Here is a 20,590-nt window from a genome sequence, read left to right on the forward strand (position 1 = left end):
TAGACTGTAGTATATCACAGATTCTTTTGAAAAGAGCATAAATGTTTCTCTGGGGAATTTGATTCAGCTTTTTGGGCACGAGTCCACGTATGTGTGGAAAGCTGTGCGAGTGTGTGAAAACATGTTCACATGTTAATTGTGGTCCCTGTCATCCTGGTTTCTCTTTCATATTTTCCTCTTTAACAGTGCCTGTGACTCTTTCTCTTACACATAGGCACAGCTTTCTTGCAACCTGGTCTCGGTTTTAAAATATGGGTGATATTTTTTATCACCTGGCTTTCCTGTGGGTTTTCATGAGCTTAATACTAGCATAGCAGCAGGCAGAGTACTTTAGATACTAAAATAATTCATCTCTGCCCTCTGAGAACAAACATAAGCCTGTTGCAGCTAATTTAAAATCCCTATGTAAGAGATAGCAAAGTTACTAAGAAGCAGAACACAGAGGGATTTGGACAGTGTCCTTGTTCAGAACATTCTCTGCCCTTGTAAGTTGTCCTTGAAGTGGTAGAATAAACACTTATGCAGCTTTGTTTACCTGAAAGTAGAGAACAACATAACTAACATTTATTGCTGATGGGTCAGGCAAAAATAATACATAAAAGAGTTACATATATGAACGTGTTCTTTAATAGTTTTGAAAGGGACAAAAAAAACATAGAAAGATACTTTTATGATTTTTCCTCGTCTGACATCTTCACTCCTGTCCTCTAGGTTTAATGTTAAGAATCAGGAAAATAAATAAGAGACACGTGTTTTGATTGTTTTGTAATATTTCTTTTCTCAATATATTTTCTTTTCCCTTTTGTTAACTACCTCCAGCAAGATTTGTCTGACTCTGGCTGAGACGGATACAAAACTCACCTCAGGAGGCCTGTTGTCCAGAGAAACAGACTGAGATCATAGAAAGGATTATATACAACTCTATGGTATAGCCCTGGGCCCTCTGATAGGCTGGTGCCAGAGGAATAGTAAGCTGGTGTTAGCAAGCAGTCATACTATAGGAAAGCTTGAAGAAAAAGAAAAAAAAGCCTTGTAATACACGCTTTAATTGGGTCGATAGGCTTAGAGCTGAATAGGTTGAGATGACATGACTTGCCATGTCAGATAACAGTTTTCAAATTTTATACAAGAAGAGAAAAAAAAACTTTGGCAGGAACATCTCTGACAGTTTGCTGTAGCAGGACTGCAATTTAAAACCAATATAATTCAAAAGTTACTCCGTAAGTCTTTAAAACGATGCAGCTCGTGTTATAGTTTAGTAAAGAAGAAGATGAAAAGCAGTGAGCAAAGTACGTGTAGTTTTAGTGTTTTTATGCAAAAAAAAAAAAAATCTACACACTTCCTGCAGCAAAACTGACAAATATATAACAGCAAAAGAAAAGAGGAGTGACATTACAAGAAATTACATGGGCACACATGAAAAAATATCGACCTGAAACCAGTTTATCCGCTTAATATGTTAATTTACTGGGTCTCATCCTTTCTTACCTCACCTCTTGTACCTCCTCTTATCCCTATGACAACACTGACTTCTCTATTTATTTTTCTATGCACATATTTCATGTACTTACAGTTATGTTTGGAGGTGAAGGATTGAAGAGGGTGCAGCGACATGACAGAAGGAAACTGGCAGGATCAGGGAAACGTGGGAAAGTCACAGATGTGGATAACCATGAATCTTTCGGGTGTATACTTCATCCTTTAGCTCATTCAGGGAAAGGAGTAAATGAAAAGTGGCAAAGCGATAGACGGATGAGGAGATTAATGTGTAAATGGGGAATAGAAAGGCAGATAGGTAGATGAATCGATAAGTGAAGAAATAAATGGACCAGGGTTTAGAGATTTAGGATCATTACAGCGGCACAAACCTTCAGTGGGGAGGGAAAAACTGACTGAGGGGTTTCTGGAAAATGACTGCAGAAAGAAATGATTAGGTTAAGATATTTAAATAATGAACAGCAGTCACATCATCAGGAAACATTAGTGGCCCGGCAGTCATACATGGCCACGTCATAACATTGCTTCCAACTGGTTTGACGGATGATGTTGTATGTTTTGGATCACGAGTTGCATCTTCCACCATTCTGATTCAAGTTAATTGCAGCTTCATATTTCCAAACATTTTTTTCCAGATGTGATTTCACCTTGCTGTCACTTTCATGAAAGCATCTCTTGTTTAACAATAATGTAAAATGTTCCTGGAGTGTTCTTGACTTGGTTAGATGTTGTGAAGGAGTTTTTCTTAATCATGGAAATAATTCTGTCATTAACCACTTTGGTTGTATTCTCTGGTGCTGCTGAGCTGGCAACACATTGCTTATCATTTAGATTGTAAAAGATGTCTTGCTGATGGGTTTTTATTTTCTTTTATTTAAGCTTAATTATCTTGTTCTTGGCTTGCATTGACAAATTTGACTTTAGCAAATCTGACAAATCCACTTTGGTAGTGTACAGTAGAAAAATACAAAAAAGGTGTTACTTACACCTAACCGTATAAGACCTAAGCAGTTTGACTACTTCCTTCCATATTTCTTTATCATATTGTGCCTGCTGCACCGTGAAATTGCTCAAAGAGTCAAGAGACACTGAAAATCATGGTCTTATCACAAGTTATTATCATCATAGTAATGATGACACATAAATAGACTTACATTGCAGTCTAACAGTCTGACACCACATGAAGAAGGAGGTTTTCTGGCACTGAGCATAATAACTGAAAAAGGTCAGTTACTTAAAACTGTATCCCTTCCACTTAAGTGCAGTTTAATTTAACCATCGGTTGGATTGAATTTCCCAGCTTCCACAATCAAATCAGTGTGCAGCCATAATTTTTTGTAAATATGACTGCCAAATATTTCTGCAAGGCAGGGCTAAAACTGTAGGAAACGTGGCGTCAAAAGCAAGTTTACAAATGTAAAATATTATAAATATTAATATTAATAGTAACAGTGTTGCTGTCGGCATTAAATCACGGATACACTGTTTCTAAGGGGATGGTGCATGGCATGCAGTCACGCAGACATGAACGTGACCACATTAGAGAATCGATACATCAAGCTTTGTTCACTAAGGGTTAGAAAAGCAGCTTCATCAATAAGTCTGAAATGTTTAATGCAAACACTAGACTCCAATCAAAAAAAGCATTGTCAACAGAAATGAGGATGCACAAGGCGCCTTGTTTGGAGGCAACATGTCTCAGTCAGACTTGGACTGACTGGAATCACTCAAAGAGTTTGGCAAAGATTTGCAGTTAATCGGCGCCTAATATATAAAAGCAGACAGATGAACGTCGCAAATGGTCAATGCATCAATGAACACAACACGTCTGCTACATCAAACAATGAAAAATATAAACCTGAGTTACTAAGGTTTGTTGCAGGGAATATAAACCAAACTGAACACTAAAAACATGTCTTAATTTGTTCCTAATGTGTGTGCAGTAGTTGCCACTAGAAAAGTCTATTTATTAGGAACGAGAGATGTTATCAGAACAAGTGCGTTATTGGCATGGCTGGATTTCTCAAAGCTGTGAGCACAATGCTGAAACTTTGACTGTCCTGTTGCTCTTTACTCAGCCCTCACTGGTATTCATATACAGCAGACCTGAACTGAACTTAACAGAGGGAGGGAGAAGGAGAATCCTGACATAAGACACATAATGTAGAATTCAGTTGAATTCAGTTTGATTTATACTTTACAGCGCCAAATCACAACAACAGTCCCCGTATCAACAATGAGATAAGACCCTGTAATAATGCGGAGAAACCCAAGCAATCTGGCAACTACCTATGACCAACCACAGGAAGGAAAACCCCCCTTTTAAAAGGGAGAAATCTCCCCCAACAAGCTCAGGGAGGGGCAGCCATCTGCTGCAAACGGTTGGGGTGAGGACATGGATACATCTTGTTTTGCTTTTTAAAAGTGAACTGAGCAGGTCCCAGTGTTTCAGGCTTTTAATCACATTTCTACACAGAGATCGGTATACAACGAAAACATCTCTGCATGTTTCAGCAGTTTTCGCACACTGAGCAACAGTCACGTTTCTTTCTTTTACTTCTCTCGATAGGCACAAGAACATATGTCTGTCAAAATTATGGCAACCTAGTATTACGGCAAAATGCCTAATAGAAACACCGATCCACTGTGTCCATTTCATGGTTTGCCTCTCCAAAACATGAAATGAAGTTGCATTACTGCATGCAGAAATTGCATTACCAGCAGGGGGAAACATTATATTTAAAGCCACAAAGTCGGTAGTGAGCAAAAACTGTCAGGGTCCTTAATCGTCAGAATCGATTAGGCTAAGGGACTAATATATATATATATATGTATACATGTAAATGTTTTAATAATGTCTGTTTAAACACTGTTGGCTTGAATTAAAATACAGTGGAACCCCACCTTACGATTACCCCATTTAACGAAAAATTCAAGTTATAAAGGCACTTAACGGCAATATTTCTGCCCGTGTTACGGCAAAATGCCCGTGTAACGAAATGGGCAACGTATTGTTGTTGCAGTTAGCAATTAGCCTATAGCCTATCATTCAGTCAAAAGGTGCGATGGGTGCTTCGACTTAAGAAAATTTTCGACTTACGAAAGACCATCGGGAATGAATTAATTTCATAAGCCGGGGTTCCACTGTATCTCCCTCTGCTTTTACTGCAGATTACAGTAACCTATGGCGACTTCTGCATGCATGCCTATTTCACTTTTTAAAGAGGCAAAGCATGAAATGCCACTGCGGACCAGGGTGTCTATTTTTGCGATATCAGGTTGGCTATTAATAGGATTGTGTTAGTGCTATATTAATATCTGAATGTTATAATATGTTACTGTTATGCTTAGTTAAATTAATATGCACAATATCCCCAGTCCCATGCTTTTCTCTTCAGATATCCAAAGTCAACATACCAGAAATACTGTAAGTGCTCCATCCAATTAGTGCTATTTGACCAGCTGTACCAAATGTCAAATAATGTCAAAATGCTTTTTTGCAGGGGGCAATCATGCTTTTTTTTTTTATCTAAAGAATCTGTAGGGAATAGGAGGCCTGTTGTTCCATTTACGTAGATCACCAGCAGATTTTCTTAGTTCGAGAGTTAATTAATGTGCAAAAATGACTCAGCTGTGTAACGTGTTTTACAGCATAACGGACAGTTTTAATGCTGGTGAATGATATTTGGGTTAAGGCTGTTCCTCTCTATCTGTCTGTTACAGCAGCTGCACCATCAGTTGCTGCACCATGCATGTAGCATTTCTTGAGAGACCCTCTCACCGCAAGGCTTTGTAACTGTGGGATGTTAGACAGCCTGGTGTCCTCAGTTTCACACACTGCAGAAAAACCCAGTGTGTATTTACACATGTGGCACAGTAACAGCATCGTCATTAACACATGGATGCCTCAGTAACTGACAATAAATAACAATCTGTGTTCGCATACATAAAAGTTACGCACAGTTTCAGCTTTTTATGGACGGACATTTTGTGAGGAGCTATACCCTTATCACAAACGTAGTGATTCCTCTTCAGCCTTCTCTCATTTATGCACGCTGCCATGCTATTTTCAGAGAGAAACACATGCATTACACTGTATTACACTGTAACACAGCCTACACTCTATTATTCTGTTCGGACTTACTTATGCTCTCATATTTCTGCCTCATATTTAAGCTGCTCTTAATAGAATGCTGGTCATTAATAAACTGAACTAGCTGCATCTTTGTTTTTAAAGCAATTATTTATTACAAATTTGTCTCATTTAGACCTGGCCCAGTCTGTGGGTGAGAGAGTTGTGCTGTTTTATTTCCATTTTATCTCCCTCTTGATACACCAAACTCGGTTTAAAGGCAACAACTAAGTCCAAGTAAGCTCAAACTTGGTTTATATTTCTCAAAAGGACCATAAAAGACGGGGCATTATAAGCTGATTGTGTAAGTCATGCCATCTCCAACCATGCTTTTCTGTAGTGTGACTGTAAATTTAGATGACTGGAAAAGTACTTTTAATTTTTTTTAAAAAAAAGTTTAAATTTCAGGTCGCAAAAAAAGGGTGCTTCACCCAGGAATGAAATTGAGTGTTTGGATTTTTTTTCTTTTTGTAGAAAGGATCTCAGAACTGAACGTTACCCTATAAGACATTTATGGGGGGGCACTTGGTGACTGAAGAAGTCAAGCTTTCCTGAAGTCATATTTACATGGATTTTGTCAACACTATTTACGACGACTGAAACAATATAATAGAGTAAAGATACATACATTTAGTACTTTTTACACCTGTGATAAAATGAAAAATTAACAGCGCACTTGTTGTGGCAGAGAGCCTTCAGTCTCAACCTGAGTCTATAACCCGTTACCATGGCAATCTGCAGCAAAAGGGGGGGACTCAAAGAGGGTACATAAAGAGAGAGAAACAGAATGGGAGGCGTAAATGGGATAAATAGACAGAAAAGGTGTGATAGAAAAACAGCGACAATGTGTCTGTGAAGGATGCAGCACTGCGACAATGATGGACAGACTGAATGAGAGACATGGAGCAAATGAGTATTTACCGAGTGCTGCTTATCAAGGATTCATTCCGGCGCCTCACACAATGATAAGGTTTAGATTACAATATTCGATCTGTCAGATACACTCTGTCCCATACTCTTTAGCCTCCTTTTTGCACTATAAGCACATTGGTTCCCATTTTAGAATAGAATATGGGCTCATCTCTTTGGTGAATTGTGTGTGTCTAAAGCACAATAGAGCGACTCTGTCGATATTCCATTATGCAGTATAATGTTAGGGCTCCAGAGGACTGAGAGAGAGTGAAAGCAAAGAGGTAGAGAGTAAAATATGAGAAAGAAAAAGGAGAAGTCATGTAATCCTTATGGCATTCTACTCATAGAGCTGTGTTACACACTACATCAGCAAATGGGATTTGATAGGCATATTATGGATGATTTGTCTTGCTAATATTCACTCCAGAATTGAACACTCCCCGATTGCTTCACTTATATCTGTATAACTATATTTAGGATGCTTCCTTCAGTACAGCCCTCTTCCTCATTCTTTTGTTTCTTTCTTGTCTTTAAGTTCTCCGTTTTCATAAAATGTCCATGACTATCTGTTCACTTTCTTAGGCAGTCTTATACATCTACATGTATAAAATATTCTCATCTTAAGCTTTTTAGCATTGTAAATCATGTGAATCATGCAACCTCTTGTAAAAATGTTCAGAAAATCTATCCAGCAGACAGGCCCAAGTGCAGGTCCATTTGATGACATTATACTCATGAATCATTTTGACTGGGTGGTCAACCATTGAATATTCAGCATCTCAGTGTTTGCTGGGATACTGCCCCAGGGGGGAAAAAAAACTATTCATGTAATGTAATGTGATTCTCAAGAATGAAGAAAAACAAGGTTAACAAATAGAAAAGAGAAGGAGACTGAAGCAGAAAACAGCAGGAGGGTTTGTGAAATGAGAACAGACTAGATCATTGGTGTGTGCAGTGCACCTTGTTAGCGGTGGTCTGTAACTGTCTAAAGGATGTGTGATCAGCACATATTTCAAGATGGATTCAAAACAGAAAGAGAAAGTCTGAGAGATGGTGTTCAGATGGTGTTTACATAAGCTTGTCATTCATTTATTCCTTATTATGTTTGATAATCACCACTGTTCAGTTGTCAAACTGGACTAACACACGTCAGAGGTAAAATAAGAAATATCCGTCTGTTGTCACTGAATATTTTCTTTTATTCATCTTGCAACCTTCTGCTTACGACCGTCATCACTATGTTTAAAAATTTCTAGCATGGTAAGCAGTGGTCACATTAGCATGAAATTGGCTTGTTTAAATGACCATAAAACATTCAGCGATGGCACTGGTGCCTCTTCCACAGTTTCCTCTTCATTACAAAATGCTGTGTATATAGATACACTGATGTTGTGTGACTGTGTAGCGTGATGTGAAGACAAAGCATTATGTATTGTTTTTGTGCAACTTTGTGAATGTCTATATTCAACTAGGTACTTTTGTGACTATATACGTGGAAAGAGTGTCGTCATTCAAACATGATTTTCCTACAAATCGCCTTCTCCTCGATTCCTTGCTCTGTCTATGAACATGTACATCAGTCTTCACTTTTTAATTAGCTTTGTTGAACTTTTTTACTCATGCTGTTTCTTGTGGGAGAAAGGATTATTTTCTTTGTGAGCTCCCAGAGGTGTGAAGCAGAGAAAGGATGGAGAGAGAACTAGAGATGGATCCACAATAATAATCTGCAAAAGTAGACTCCAGAGAGACAGCGAAGGCAAGGATTGGGGGAGATGATCCCTCAAGGATGCGGGCAGAGAGATAGTGTGCAGACCATCAAGTTTGTTTCCTCTCACTTGTTCTTTAGAATGAAAATTGACTTCTGTCTCAGTCAACCATTAATCCTATTGCACTGACTGAATGCCAGGATATAACAGCATACAGATAGATACTTAAACATGTAGACGTGCAGACGACGAAAACCACTGGTTCAATGGTGCAGTTCAAAATGATTATTTCTTCTGTTAGAATGCTGTCTCAAGCACTTTGATTTGCTATAAGTGACTCGGTGTCCAAGGGTGCCAAATTCGCAGCTCTGTAAGATACATTTACAGAGGCATAGGTTTTTTTTAATTATTTATTTATTATTGTTATCTGCACACAAACAGCTACAAAAATTCAATAAGGGGAAGAAAAATTTCAACATGAGGGATTTCGCAGCTGGGCTTAGTGTTTTAATGGTCTTTATTATAGAGGTTTTCCCTCAATTTCAGAAAAGATACAATATGAACAGTTTGGACTTTGACTGTCATTCTCTTACTTTTTTCTTCATTTCATCAGTTGTTTGTTTAGGATGTGGCACCGACTTAGCTTTGCTTTGTTTAGTTAGGATTTTTTTTTTTTTAGGAAAATATAATTTTATAGCTTGAGCAAAAGTATGCTCTTTGTAATGTTAACCACATATTCTAAGGCAGAGTATCTGTAGTAAGCTTCTTACCATGCCATGCCATGTATGTGTTGTGTGACATGGGCGACACGAGAAGAGCATGTTTGCCTACTCTCTCATGGTGTCTATGTCAAACACTGACATTTTAGAGTCTACTAGGCCACTCTCAACACAGTGAAATCCTTTTAAAATTATGCTAAAGCTACAGTCACACTAGGGTGGTGGTCAGAGACCACTGTTCTCCCACGTGCTATGAACTTGCAATCTTGTTGCCTTTGAAATGGTTGCTTCGAAGATGAAATCAACCAGTTGGCTCAGACTGAGTTAGATGGATTGCAAACTGTTGGCAATCTTTCTGCATATATAAATTAGATAGCAATTATCTGCAAACCTTTGTCATAGGATGGCAAGCTGTCCAATTGCCTTCAAATTCCAAGTTGTCTCCGATAGCTTACGGTGTTGCAGGTTCAACATCTGGGTGACCAAAATGTGAAAAAGTTCAGTGCAATCAGCTGGCTGCTACACATTTTTTTCTGCTCACAAGCAAGTTGCTGTCATTAGACAGCATGCGGCCTGCAAGCTGTGGGTTGTCAAACCCTGGACTAGAGTAATGATGTCAGAATTAAGTTTGACAGCGTGGAAAAAATGAAAATGGTGTAAAGAATAGAATAGCAGCCAAATACCCAGGAATTACCAAAGATGTGCTGCCTCTATTACAGATTTTCCTCATTGAACTTGCGCATAAGCTTCATTACTATAGAAAGGAAGCCACATGTGACATGTAGAACCTCCTCCTGTAACAGCTTGTAAATGCAGCAGATAATCCCTTCTCTTCTCTCCCATGTGAGAGATGAAGATTCATATAATTTTAGAATTTATAACTGTATATATAAATCAAGTGTTTAAGTCAAATTTACTGAAACAGTGATTGAAATACATTTTCTGAATGAGTGCTGGTGATGGGTTTACTGAATCTTCAACAAAATGTCCAAATCCAGCACAGAAAACCTGTGAATCTTAATAAACAATACTGATTCCAGTACCATGAATACACATATATACAGCCTGGTTTTATATTGATAAACCATTTTCATTAATTGTGTTTTAATTGATGCTTTTGTCACAGATTAGTGAACAAAGCATTTTCTTTGAGGATTGGAAACACAGAGAAGCTCTCTAACAATCAGGAGTAGCACATGCGCACACATTCACCTTGAGGCAACCCAGTATGACCATTAGCAGCTAAATCAGAGCATTTTGTAGAAAATGATTTTGCCCAAGGGGAATATTGGCATTCAGTCATGGAGGGATGGTGGCCACAGCTTGCTTCTAAAAAATGAAACAAAATGTTGTATAATGATGTGAAATAAGAGGGGAAGAGGGAACCAGATCCCAAGATTTAACTGGGCCACACTATTGATATGGGGATGAGAGAGAAGTTGAGCGAAGGCAAATGTCTATGAGGTCTGCTGTTGATGTGTGTGCTAATATGCATGTAGACACATATAGAAGCGTATTTGCTTCCCCTTCACATCACAATTTAACATACTGGGTAAATATGCTTTGTTAGTGCAGCTGAACGTGAATAAAAACACAGTGAAAGCATAAGAAACTCCAAAACAGGACAGAAAAAAACCACCAATATCCAGTGGTCGTTGTCTTTCATACAGGAGTCTTTAGCTTTTTGTATTCTTTATTGTGGTTGCTGCATCCAAGCCCCACTCCCCGTTGAAGTTTAATCTTTCTCACCAAAAAAAGGAGTAACACAGGAGCTAAAAAAGAGATTAAAGATGGGGCATTTAAGAGGTTAGAAATCAGCTCAGTGTGAAATGCTAGACTCAGTCGTGAAGAGGGAAAAAGGGAAATGGGCAAAATAAGGAGGCAGTGAATCAGTGAAGAAGAAGCGATAACCACAAGTTGCACAACAAGTGGGTAGCAGCAGAAAACCAAAGGGCAGCTGCATATCAATATGGACAAGGGACAGATGCAGAAGGTAGAAAGATTGGAAGGTAACGAAAACAGCAGCTTATTCTAAGTATAGAAAGAAAATCAGTTGAACTCGCACCCTTTGGGAACGAGCTGCAAAGTGAGGATAAAGAAAAATTGCTGGCGAGGAGAGCTGAGGTGACTGGAGACAAGTGAAGGATGGGGGAGAAAGGAGAGGTGATAAGAGCACGAATAAATGTTGAACTGAGGAAAAATCAACCCCACTTTACAGCATTGAACTGGGTTAGGAGGGCACGGAGTGCGAATAACTCAGAATAAAAGTACTGACAGAAATTACAGTTTTCAAGGTGGCTTCACTTATAGCTGCCAGTGGTGACTGTGCCATGTTATTCATATCCCAGTTGGGATGCGATGACTATCTTCTGTTTTTATCTCCTTTATTCCCTTTGTTTATTTGTTACGAGGCAGGCTGCCTCACCTGCCTCCTTGGTTTACTTCCATTCTACTGGGTTCAGTTTTAGATGGGAAATTTCACCATGAACTAATGCTCCAGGTAACATATCCCAGTGTCACGGAAGAACTAAAACCCTTAACCCTGAAGAACTAACAATTTGTAGATGGGAATCTTCTATTAAAAGCAGATCATAAAATTTCCTGAAGGAGTTATGGGAAGAATAAGGAAAGAAGAGAGTAGGAGGCAGGAAAGAGGTGTAGAAGTTGGAGAGAGGCAAAAGCCTGAAGCAAAATAAGTCATGAGGAGGAACAGTAGCAGGACAGGAGTGCTCCCCTGTGAGATCAGAGTGAGAAAGAAGGAGAAAGAGCTAGCAGTGTGTGTTTGCCTGGAGGGAGTTGGGGGAAGCCAAAAAGAGGTAAAGACAGCTGGGGGAGGAGGGATGTGGAACATGTGGAGGAGTGAGCAAAGTTCAGAGAGATAGATGGGGCACCATGCAGTGTGAATTAAAAAACCAACAAAAACCAACAGGGCAATCAAAGTGGTTTTTAATGGGGGCAAAGTGGCAAAGATATATATCACACAAATGCATATTTACAGTTCTGTCTTCACATAAAATGTGCACTTGAAATAACATTTAGACCATATTACACCAAGTCTTGGAAAACAACGTTTCTTCCATGTTTGGGAGGCTGAAATAAGCACATTGCTTTTCTCTCTGTTCTCTGTCATTTTTGTTTTAGAGTTTTTAGACAAAATATGTTAATTTTTGTGGGGATAGGTTAATTGGATAATCCAAATTGCCACTAGGTGTGAATGTGAGTATGAATGGTTGTCTGTCCTTGTGTGTTAGCCCTGCGACAGACTGGCGACCTGTCCAGGGTGTACCCTGCCTCTCGCCCTATGACAGCTGGGATTGGCTCCAGCGCCCCCCGCGACCCTGAAAAAGGATAAGCGGTAGTGAATGGATGGATGGATGGATGGATGTTAATTTTCATTTTTGAGGTAACATTATTACAAATAAGGATGCAAGATGGTGTGAGTACAAAGGATGGCCCTGAATGCAGGCATTCATTCAAAGAAAATTGTTTATTCAGACCACATAAATAGAAGGAACTTATCAATTTCATAAGGTCAAATGTTTAGAGTACTCTGCATACAAATTTAAGGTTAACCCCCTCTCTGCCAATGCACAGTGCATTCAGACAAGTACTGTTCACCTGGAAACTTCCAAACCCAGACACATCCATCGGATTTCCAGACGGAGAAGTTAATTTGTCACTCCAGAAAACACTTCTCCACTGCGTCCAGTGGTGGTGTGCTTTACATCACCATAGAAACCCATTCCATGAAGCTCTAACCTGAAGGCACCTAGACGTTAGAAGGCACAGGTATGTGCCTCAGCATCTGCTGACTGTATTCTGTTGTGTTTGTTTGTGTCCTCCCAATTCTTGGCTGAGTTGCTGTCATTCCCAGACACTTCCACTATCTTATAATACCATTAACAGTTGACTGTTAGTGGAATATTTTGTGGTAAGTAAAATTTTATAACTGGACTTGTTGTACAGGTTGGATGGATGAGTGAATACTTTTGGCAATGTAGTGTAACACAGAGTGTATTTACTTCATGTCTCAGTTATTTCAGCAAGATTGTCCTTTCCAGGGAGTAATAGTGCAGGGTACTAATTGCCCAGCTAATGGCCAAAGTGCCTTTCTCAATAGCAGAACACTTATTTCTTCTCAAAAACAAGGTGGACTTCTCTTTGCCTAGTTCCCATTAGATGACCACTATCTCCAGTCCAGTATATAAATGGTTCAATGGTTCCACCTGCGTTTCTGGAATCCTGTGGGGTCTACTTAGGCTTAAAGATTTGGTTTCTTTAAACATACAGTTGTTCGTTTTGTTTTGTTTTTGGGTTATTTCATTAAAAAAAGATAATTATACTTATATAAATTTACATCAATTATCTTACAACAAATCAATGCATTCTTATAAACTTTGAATTAATCAATTAAAAATAGATAGGAGTGGATGCCGGTTTGTGAAAGATGTTGCCCCACCAACCCACCAGCCATACGTGTAGTATGGAAAAGGCAAAGGAAAGGGGAACTTGTAGACATTTAACCTAACATCTAGGGACAAGAAGTATGAAAAAAGAGAAAGTCTATCTTAAAAAACAAAACAAATATGTTTGTCCTATAGTGGCCACAGTAGATAGGATTATGCACCTGAATTGGGAAAGGTAAGACAACAGAATTCAAATACTGACATCAGTGGTGAATGTTTCCCACACTGTACCTTTACGAACAGACTGTCTGAAAATGTCTTATGGCTGATGTCTGTTCTACCAGGCCAAAGGTTTACCTCGTTTAACTAGATTTGTTGCACTGATCATGCTTAGGTACTAAGAAATATTGAATATTGTCAGCTCAGCTTCATTTATTGCTTTTAATTTGTTCATATCTTAGACCTGGATCTACATAAGCAGCTGTTTTGTTGTGAGTTGTGACTCTATAAAAATGCTTCTATAAAACTATTTCTGCAAAGACCGAGGTTACAACCCCGATACAGTATATAGGCCTTCATGCTTCAAGTTTACATAGTCGCAAAGGAAGCACCAATAATACTGTCTATCTAAGTTGCATGTTTTTCTGTTTATGGTATCTTTATTATAACATACATTGGCTTGCTCCAAATGTTTCTTGACCATGAAATTCTCCAACTCGTTTCTCATGTTAAGGATGCAGAAAACCTAGCTGTGTGTTGTGTCGCCTTATCATTCACGCTCTATTCATTGATCATTTCAGTTAAATTTTCATTTATATTGTTCCTCAAGGAACTTTATATTGTAAGGTTAAATAATACAAAGAAAACCAAATTACTTGACCCTCTATGAGCAAGTCCTTTGGCAACAGTGAGAAGGAAAAAGTCCCTTTTAACAGGAAGAAACCTCCAGCAGAACCAGGCTCAGGGAGGGGCGGCCATCTGCCACAACCAGTTCTGGTGAAGGAAGGGGCACAGGGCAAAAGACATGCTGTGGGAGAGAGCCAGAGATTAGTTTGGAAAGCTACTCAGGGTTCCTGTTGTTTTTATCAGAGTAGGTAGGGTAGACATTGGGAGGTTAGAATTGTTAGGAGTTCATACTGTAGGATCAGAGACAGGACTTTTTTAAACAGAGAGCCAATCCAGACTTCCTGTAATGGGGTGCTGGTTCCACAGATCGGCAAAGGTTTGTTTGTTTTCTTTCTTTACCTGTATTATTGCTTTCACCTGTGTCTCATTACCTTCCTGTTGGTCTTAAACCTGTTGTGCCTTTTGTCCTGTCTTTCTCCCCTCAACCGGTCGTTGCTGTTCCTCCCCCGAGCCTCCCTGAGTTTTTGTGTTTTTTGTGCATCAGTATGACATCTAATTTTTTCCACTCAACTTAAAATGTCAGTTAACAACTTTATTAGTCTACAGTGTAAGCATTAATATGATGATATACTGAACTAGCATGGCTATTTGTACTTGTTGACCTCATATGAAATTTACAACTATGCTAAATGCTGATTTTAATAATATGGGTTTCTTTGTATTTGTTCTTGCTCTCAGACATTTAAACACTATCAGGACTTCAGCTGAATGAATGAGGCTGAAATTGTTTCACGCATATCTAAACATTATTGGAACATGTAATTATAGTCTGTTAGATTCGTCCATGTCTTAGTAAAAGAGCTGCAATACGAAGGATCTATTAAAAGGCCAACTTTCTTGCTTGTCATCAAATAAACTAAATGCTATTCACATAGTAACACTTCCAGTATAACTAAGCAAAGCACTTTCATACAGTGATTTTAATTCTACATTTTTCCTCTTTTGCAAACTCATACTTTACTGCTTAGCCCAATTGCTAGTGTTAGAGTAAGTGAAGCCAGGGATTGGAGGATATTCTGGGTATGTTGAACTTCCATTTCTAATAAAGGGCTTACGGCCTGCAATGCTAAATGTTGCTTTCTAGTGTCCATTGTTTTGTGTCACTTTTACAAATGAGTCTTTGAATAGAGGAAACTGACTCAGTTGTCCCCTTTAGTTCCCTTTTTGAATACGAAGCCTTGTATATTAGGTGACTCTGGTATTTTAATCTAAAAAAACCCCAAACATACATAACTTAGTGTTGTTATGTTTGGATTTGGGGTGCATGTGAGAAGGAAAAGAACTGACTTTACTCCTCGAGATGTGTTGTTCTTGGCTTCATCTCAGAGAAGAAAATGTCTTTATATCATTTGATGCATACAGTAAATTAAGAAAGACAGCTGGATAAGAAGAAAAAGCTGGATAGATATGTTTAATATCATTTCTGCTTTATTTGTTCGGATGATTATGAAAAGGCATAATAAATTAATTAAGAAGGAGACAGCTCAAGTGGTCCTTTCTCCTTTCTCTTTTCTCTGTTCCTTCTGTACCATAATAGACCCATTTCTGTAATATACTTACATATCTATACTATTGCTAATATATATTGTAATATATCTATATCACTAAAGCACTTCTGGATGGATGCAAACTGCATTTCGTTGCCCTGTACCTGTGCATGTGCAATGACAATAAAGTTGAATTCTATTCTATTCTATTCTATTGCATCCTTAATAATGGCCTTGTCGTTGTTTTGTTCTCTCCAGTTTTTTTTCCTAATTACTTTCTATCACCTCCTCTATTTTCTGTCCTAGTCTTAAGAAGTGAAAATACTAATGAAAAAAAAAAGAATTACAAGTGACCATCTTAATCATATCTTGAAAACACCCTATGGAGAGTTTTAAGAGAAGGTTATAGCTTTGTCATTGAATTAACAATAATAATGTGTATGTGATCTAAGTGTTTTTTAATCCACTGTTAGCCCATTACACCTTTAGACACTATGATCAGAAAAATGCATTCATGACAGCCTGCAGCATTATAATGACGCTCAGAGTGAACACTGTTTGATATTATTAGTATCAATTACATGACATAAAAATTAGAGATGGCACGATACCACTTTTTTATGTCCGATACCGATATCATAAATTTGGATATCTGCCGATACCGATATGAATCCGATATAGTGTTTTTTAATCAATAAAACTGTTTTTTTAATATCTTGCTGCATTTTGTATAAGTTCATACTCAAGTTTAAATAAACAACAACACTAAAGCTATTCTGTTATACCTGTATGTAAAAAATACACTGCGCCCAAAATATTTCATAGTTCAGCAACACTGATCAATCTAATAAACTTAAACCTGCTCCATTCTCCCTATTCTGGTATTTTAAAGAGTACTTAGAGAAATATTAAGCAACCTAACTAATAGGGTTGCAAACTCCCAGCAAAAAAAACAAAAATAGGGAGCCACCCCCCACCCTCCACCTCATGATGCTTAATCGATGTAATCAACTTTAATTTGATGCAGGGTAAAAAAAAATGCACAGAAATAAATTATTTTTCAAGAATAATTAAATAGATTCAACATCTTTCTTCAACAGAATTGCAGAATTTACAGATGGTACTTTCCCAAAGGAAAAAGTACTAGCTTACTAGGGTATATTAGACTTAACAGTTACTATATAGAGTAATGGACTTTCATACATTTTACATCAGATTAAAACTTTGGGTGTAAGATTCAGATAATTATTTATTAAAAGCTAGACATTTTAAATGAGAATAAGAAAGAAAGGTATGTCTTTGTGCCACCTTTGTGCCCCCTGGCTAAACTTTGCTAGATCCGCCCCTGCACAGTTACCAGCCGTCAGCTACGTAGAAAAAGATCCTGGTCTAGAAAGTAATATTAAATAAATTCTAACAACAGCTTATCAAGCTTAAACGTGCTGCTGTTGTTCAGCAGCTGGTTTCCTCTTTCTGGTGCAAAGTGGGCCAAAAACAAAGAAGAGAGACGGACTCGCAACAGAAAAGCTGATCAGCTGATCATTAAGCAGTTTCCCGATGGAAATAGCAGCAGGAGAGGGAGGGAGAGAGAGGCAGTCGCTCCATATATCGGTTGTTAAACTAAACAAACATTCAGAGATGAACTTACACACTTGGTTTACTTCTCTCTGGGATAACTTCCTCAGATGAAATGCTGGTTTGGTAGGCTCCACGCAGCCGCTCTATCACGTGACGCATACTGCTGCGATGTGCTAAGGTTATGAGCTGAGTTAAGCCATGTCGCAAGTTTTGTGAGGTGCTTTTTTGATATTTAATGGATTGGATTACATTTTTTATTTCTCGCTAGAGCTGGGCGATATGAGATTTTTTCATATCACGATATGTTTTTTTCATTTCAGGCGATAACGATATCTATCACGATATAAGCCAAATAACTATATTTGTAAGATTTAAATGTGCCGTTGCTCACAAGTAAAATGTGAAATAATCAGCAGCTTGTTTTTATTTAAATATTTATTTCCCATAATAAGTTCAACAGGGTAGATGTACTTAAGGAACATGAGACTTTTTCAGATAAATAAAGGCAAATATTGCAAACTACACAAAAGGCAGCCGCTAAAGCGTTTAAGTTTCAAAATAGAACAAATGAAACAGACTAAATTGTCAATTCCACTTAGAAACAAAATATTAATTCTAAAAATAAATCTTAGTTTGTTTTACAGAAGAACAGACAAAACTGACTAACTTTTGTCAATATCAAATAAACTGAGAACTAAAAGGAAATTCTCAATCTCTCCTTGTTGTATAGCTTAGCTTTTCAAACAGTGTTAACAGTTACTTTAGTCTGACAAAAGCCGAATGACGAATTAGCGCTTCCAGTCAGAGACTGAGGCTACGTCCACACGTACACGGGTATTTTTGAAAGCGGAGATTTTCCGTTTTTGTTTTAAAAAATAATCCCGTCCACACATAAAGGCAGAAATGAAGGAAAATGCTGCTATGAACATGCCAAAGCAGCAGGTGGCGCTAGATTCCTAACCGTGCAGAAATGTTGGCCAATCAGAAGTCTAGAAGCCTCGGTGGGAAAAAGTAAACAAAGCTGGGGCATAGAAGCAGAACCGAGTCGTATGTGTGGAGGGACAGTAACTGTGTGTATATATGTAAGCATTTAAACACTGCAGAGAGTAGAATTAACAGTAACAGTATTGTAGAAATTCATTTCACCGAAACAATAACGTGGCGCACAGTGTGACGCATGCACCAGTTTATTGTATTTCCAGACTTGCTTTCGGCACAATTTACAGTGCACGCTACTCTGTTTTTTGTCAGACTTGAAATAGCCGAAATACCTTCACACTACGGAACTTCTTTGGCTCTTCCGTTCGACAATCTCTCCGGCATTGGAACCGTCATCTGTTTTCTCTTCGGTCACGCTCGGTTGATTTTTCTAGTCGGCACACTCATTTCCTCCATTAGCGCTGGCTGCTTCCCAAACAAACACACGTGCGGCTTGGCACTTGTGCTGTACGTAACAAGTCACGCGACGTGACGCTGCGGCTGTGATTGGTTCGGCTCTGCGCTACTTAATTTGGATTGGCTGACCTTTTTTTTTTTTTTTTTTTTAAAGAGGACAAGAGCGGCGAGGTCTATCGCGATAGCTTAATTTCTCTATCGAGTAAAAGTTATATCGCGATACATATCGTTATCGTTCTATCGCCCAGCTCTATTTCTCGCCGATATCCGATCCAGTAATTTAGGTCAGTATCGGACCGATACCGATACGTAATATCGGATCGGTCCATCTCTAATAAAAAATACATGCACAGGTCTTCATATTTGCAAAGATGTATAAAATATACAAACACATGCTTATGCTATCCTTGCTTTTGCAGATCAGACATCAAAGCTTCCTGTCTGTTTCTATGCAGTAATGTTTAGTAAAGTTTGTGTGTTTAATTTAATATGTTGTATTTTCACTGAAAAGACACACAATCAAGTGAAGAGTTTCCATGTTATTGAGATTCAGCTCATGAAGTCTGCACAAATGTAAAGGCTATATGGGTTGAAATGGGAGGAGATGGATAAATGTGTGATGGGGGACCTGAGAGGAAAAGAAAGAAGTAAAGCAGAGGAATCATTATAACACTGGAAATCCACAGAATACAACAAGGTCTTGTTGTATTCTGTGGAAACTGCATAACACAACCTGGAAACTGGAAATTTATTACAGAAGCACATAGAGCGAACACTGACGAAAATACTCAGTAGCTTTTTCGTTTAAGCTTTTTTGTCATGAAATAATGGTCTGTTTAGCAAATGATGTACATTCATGTAATGTACTTTAATGTAAAATGCATGGAGAAAGTTAACCTTTATTTTCAGACCAGATTATCTGTTTATTTTTTCTTTACAGATTCTGTCAGTATAATTGTTCACTTTATTTAATATTGTCATCACTTTACAAATTTGCTGACCAAATTTCAGCTTCATAGTCCTTTTGCTCCATCAGTCTCAATTCTCAGGCTCAGATGTTTCACATAAACAGTTATTAGTTCATTTTAGGAGAGTAGTGTGAGAATAGTTCTCCCCTGTCTGCTAGACTTGGAATATCTAGGTTAGGAAAGATAAACTGATTTTAATTAGCTAGTTTACTTTCAGTTCAAAATGTGCCTATTCAGGAGGGGTGGTGTGGAGCTTGCATCCTAAGTGATTAAGTGAAATCATTTGTGTCCATAAGAATGTAGTATTTCAAGACCGAGTTGCAATGATCCAGACTTAGTATTGAACGGCAATCCAGATATATTATGTAGATTTATATTACATGCATGAGTAAAACATTTTGTGCACATTCTGCTCCGTGTGTTGCTATATAAAACAAAATATCCAAAGCAAGCAAGGCATTAGTAACTACCCAAACACAAACTGATTTATTAGTCACTCAATTTAAAAGGTATGTTGCAATAAAATATCGTTGGACTGTGTAGGAAGTATGTATGGAGTTTAGCTGACTTTAATATGAGCTATCAGTGAGCTTTTGAACGCTTCACACAACCACACAGACTCATCTCAGAACTCAATCTACAAGCTGTTTAGGAGGGAGCGTCTTTAAGGAGGTCTTCAACTGAGATGTCAAATCATCATTTGGCTGTTTAACGGAAGAGAGGTTGTGTTTACTGGAGTCTGTGGGTTTGAGTTGTTGCTGTGGAGCAGAATCTGTTCCTTTACAGCCCTGGGTCCCAAACAACCGGCTGTCTTGCCTGACCTGTGTGAGAGCATAACAGAAAACAACTTTTAATAATAATGGATTGCATTTATATAGCACTTT

At 38.2% G+C, this 20,590-nt stretch overlaps 2 protein-coding genes across 3 annotated transcripts in view; one reads left to right on the top strand and one right to left on the bottom strand.

Moving 5' to 3' along the window:
• Positions 1-20,590, top strand: part of grid2 (glutamate receptor, ionotropic, delta 2) — a 548,960-nt gene that overhangs the window by 254,217 nt on the left and 274,153 nt on the right. The gene's annotated exons all lie outside the window — the stretch shown is intronic.
• Positions 18,747-20,590, bottom strand: part of LOC146657577 (uncharacterized) — a 96,905-nt gene continuing 95,061 nt past the window's right edge. For both annotated transcript variants that reach the window (XM_085425769.1, XM_085425770.1), the window contains one exon: positions 18,747-20,527. In XM_085425769.1, coding sequence (XP_085281895.1) covers positions 20,339-20,527 — 189 coding nt within the window. In that variant the 3' untranslated portion in view covers positions 18,747-20,338. The remainder of the gene's footprint in view (positions 20,528-20,590) is intronic.

This window comes from Rhamphochromis longiceps, linkage group LG12, assembly GCF_057381845.1.
Source record: "Rhamphochromis longiceps isolate RC_006_pf linkage group LG12, R_longiceps_female_GT1.1, whole genome shotgun sequence".
Classification (NCBI taxonomy): Eukaryota; Metazoa; Chordata; class Actinopteri; order Cichliformes; family Cichlidae; genus Rhamphochromis; species Rhamphochromis longiceps.